A 3,737-nucleotide genomic window follows, 5' to 3' on the forward strand; every position below is an offset into this window, starting at 1 on the left:
TCGCGGGTGCCCCGCGTCTCCTGTGGGGGGTCGGCCTCAACACGCGGGGCCTTTGTGTGCAGCGGATGCGTCTTTACCTGTGGGTTGGTGTGGGGCCTGGGGCCTGGGGCCTGGGGTGCCAGTGCCACCTCTGATCCCTCCGGCCTCATGCCCTGTGGGACATGGGCTGCCTGCACCCCAGGCCGCCCGGGCGCAGGAGGGCGCTCTCCAGGATGGGGTGGAGTCTGGGTTCCTGGCTGGGAAAGGGAGGAGAAAGGGACTCCTTCCGCCTGACCTGGGAGATTTGGGAGCTGGCCCGAGGTACATGGCGTTGCCTTGGCTGGTTTGAGGGGCCCAGAAACTCGATAAGCCCCTTCTTCGTCTGACTGGGGGGCCCCTGAGCCCAGGGATGAAAGGGCAGCAGCCTCTGGCCCCGAGGCAGGGCGGGTGTGGAGGAGGTCAGCATCTCAGCTCCCCGGGCCCTCCCACCCCCACTTTGGCCATGCAGTTTGTGAGTGGAGGGAGAAGGGCGGACCATGGTATCACGGTCGCCATGGAAACAGCCGGAGAGCTGCGTTGGGAGTGGAGACTGCGGCTGGCTGAGGCCTACCTGCTCCCGGCCCTGCCCTTTCCAGGCAGGTGGCTCACCCTGTGCCGGGCTGCAGCTCACTGTGTCCTCTGCCCCCACCCAGCTCTCCACCCTAATCTTAGGGTCCCGCCCTGAGGAATCAGCCCCCAGCACTGGGCCTCCGGGGGGAGGGGAGCAGGTAGGAAGGACGTGGTCGTTGGGCGCCTGCTGGGGGTGCTGTCCTGGCCACAGGCTGTGGCAGATGTCAGCTAGTAGACTTCGAGGTGGTTCCTTCACCCCGTCCTGCCTCCGGGGGTCACCTCTCCTCTCTGGCCCTGCCTGGGGAGACAGGGCACTGGTGACAAGGGCTCTGGGCAGTAGCTCCTGTCCCCCCCTCCGCCAGGCCCCTGCTGGCCTCACTGCCTCTCCGGGACCAGGCAACAGCCTCCTCTGCTCAGCTCCCCCGTGGCTCGCAGAAGCCCCCTCTTTTGGGGGATCTGGGAACCTCCTGGGCTAGAGTCCCCTGTCCCTGAGGGCACTGCCTGAACTACCCAGAGGCGCTTGAGGTCCTGGCCTCAGCGTGACCAGTTGGGGTGCCATCTTACCATCTCATGTTTGCCCCCCAGGCCCCCAGCTCCCTGACCCTAGGTTTCCCCTCCCGCCCAGAGCTCCCCCACCTCCAGGGCCCCCCTTTCCTTCCCACCGACTCCAGGCTTTGGCCCTCCGGCCCAGCTGCCTCTCTCCCTCTCTAGATAAATCCTTTTTGAACCCCTCTGCCCCCAAGAAGTGCCTTGAGAGGAGTCGTTAGTGCCTAATGATTTAATTAAGCATCTTAGGAATCTCATCTGCCCCATTTATGCTCTAAAGAATGCAAGGTTGTCTCTTCCCTTCTCGGAAGACCCGGAGCACTCGTCCTCTAGGCCAGCGGCCGCCAACCTTCCGGACCTCACGGACCACCAGTGGGCGACCACTGGTCTGGGGAATCCTCTCCCCAGGGAACCCAGTCAGCCGCAGGAGGGAACATGGAGACTAATGGGGTTTATTTTGGGGCTGAGATCGTTAGGGACCTCACACCGCCCCCGGCAGCCGGATAGAGGAGACAGGGAGAGAGGGTGGGGTGGGGGAGGGCAGGGAGAGGGAGCCTTCCTCTCTGGCTCCCACTCTCCCACTTTCTCTCACCTACACCCCTCTCGGCCCCTCTCTGTCCATCTGTCCTCTGCCTTCTTCCTCCGCTGGCTGTCAGTCTCACTTCCCACCTACCCCCCATGCCTGTCTCTCCTTTTCTGGGCAGGGCTCCAGGCCCCCCTGTTTTGGGACCCAGGCAGCCCCTAGTTGTGTGTGGAAGCAGGGAGTCCTGGGCAAACTGGGGCCAGGATTTCCAGGGGCCTGGAGGGGTGCAGGGCAGGCGTTGGAGGGGTGCCAGCCTGTGGGCTGTGAGTCAGAGCTGAGCACAGCTCCTGCTCCCGCTCCTGCCATCGCCGGGGGCTCCATTGCCTGGGGGCCTGCCCAGCTCTGGCCCTCAGAGGCACGCACCTCGGAGCTGTCACCTCGCCAGCCCCTCGGGTCTTCCCTGCCCCCAGCAGTCCTCTTGGTCCTCTGCGGCCTCCCTCTGGGCTCTCTCGGGGTCCCCCTCTCTGTTACCTCTCCGTTTTGCTGTAATTAAAGCCACTGTTGCCCAGGGCGGCAGGCCCATGGCTGCTGTGGGCATCCCGGCGGAAGCTCTGCACCCTGAGGAAGGTTGGGGTCCTCGTGCTCCGGGCACAGCCCCGCGAACCTGCCGATGTCATATCTCCCTCTCCCTCTCCTTCTCTCTGCAGCCGGGACCACGTACATCTTTGGGAAGGGGGGCGCGCTCATCACCTACACGTGGCCCCCCAATGACCGGCCGAGCACGAGGATGGACCGCCTGGCCGTGGGCTTCAGCACGCACCAGCGGAGCGCGGTGCTGGTGCGCGTGGACAGCGCCTCGGGCCTCGGCGACTACCTGCAGCTGCACATCGTAAGGGGCGCCCCACCTCCGACCCGACCTTCCCACCAGGCCCCCTCCGCCCCTCACTCCGCGGGACCACCTCAGACCGTCCCCCCGTGCGAAGCCCTCAGAACCTCTGTCCCTGATCCCGGGGTTTCCTCTGGTGCTTCTGCTTCCAAGGCCCGTCCCTGCCTGTCCTTCCCAAGAGCCCAGGCCCGCTGCCGGCCGGAGTCCCGCTCCCGGCTCCTTGAGGCCACCTGTGTCCTCTGACCTTTCCGAACGCAGCCAGGGCCTCGCTGTTTTGCAGCCTCCAGAAATGCCCCCACGGGGTGACGGCCCTGGGCTGCTGCTTGGTCGCTCCTAGACGGCTGAGGGCAGCCCCCGAGTCCTCCGCCTCCCTCACCCTCCCTGTGCCAGCAGCCACCTTGCTTCTTCACCCGGCCTTCGCATCCTGCCCCTGTCCCTGCCTCTGCCTCTGCCCTGCCCTTGACCTCTATCCCTGTGACCTTTGCTCTCCCAGCCACCCTCTGACCCTGCCACCCGTTGTCTGACTCTGTCACCCCTACAGCCTCTCTGGCTGTGCTCACGCTTCTCTGATCTCTAGGGCCAGCCCCACATCCCCACCTTGACCTCTGACTCCACCCAACCCTGCCTTTCTCTGCCCAGCTGCTCCCTGCGCCTCTTCCTGCCTCCACCTCTGCTCCTCCCCTGCCTCCCTCTGGGCCTCCCACCGAACCGAACCCCCAGCTCCTCTCCTCATAGTTTTCACCCTACAGTTGGCCTTCTGGCAGCCCTTTTCTTCCTGCTCTTTCCTACGGGCTGTGGCCTGGCTCCCTTTCCCTCCTGCCCTGGGGCTCCCTCTTGCCCCTCCCCATGCTTTTAACCCCTGGGACTCACCTGGATCTCTTTTCCCACCTATACAGCCCTCTGCAGCCTCTCTTTTCCCTCCTGCACTCTGCAGGCTGACCCTGGCCAGGACCCCCAACTGAGAGGGTTAAGCATGTGGCCAGGCTGTGCTGGAGAGGGAGAGGTCTGGGGGGAATCCCCAGGCTTTTAGGGGGCGGCGAGGGAGCCAGGGGAGAAGGCTTATTTGCCCATCTGATTGGGACCATGGCTACTGGTTCCTCCTTATACAACAGCTTTTTAGGGACCCATGGCTGCACACCCTTCCCCCAACCAGGAGCAAAGGGAGGAGGTGCGAGAGAGATGTCCTGTGGGCAG

The 3,737-nt window shown here is 64.7% G+C and overlaps 1 protein-coding gene across 1 annotated transcript in view; it reads left to right on the forward strand.

The window, feature by feature from the left end:
- Positions 1-3,737, forward strand: part of NRXN2 (neurexin 2) — a 116,296-nt gene that overhangs the window by 65,266 nt on the left and 47,293 nt on the right. Inside the window, exon 18 of the mRNA XM_015568978.1 lies at positions 2,365-2,546. Within this exon, the coding sequence (XP_015424464.1) occupies positions 2,365-2,546 (182 nt within the window). The remainder of the gene's footprint in view (positions 1-2,364; positions 2,547-3,737) is intronic.

This window comes from Myotis davidii, unplaced genomic scaffold, assembly GCF_000327345.1.
Source record: "Myotis davidii unplaced genomic scaffold, ASM32734v1 scaffold425, whole genome shotgun sequence".
Classification (NCBI taxonomy): Eukaryota; Metazoa; Chordata; class Mammalia; order Chiroptera; family Vespertilionidae; genus Myotis; species Myotis davidii.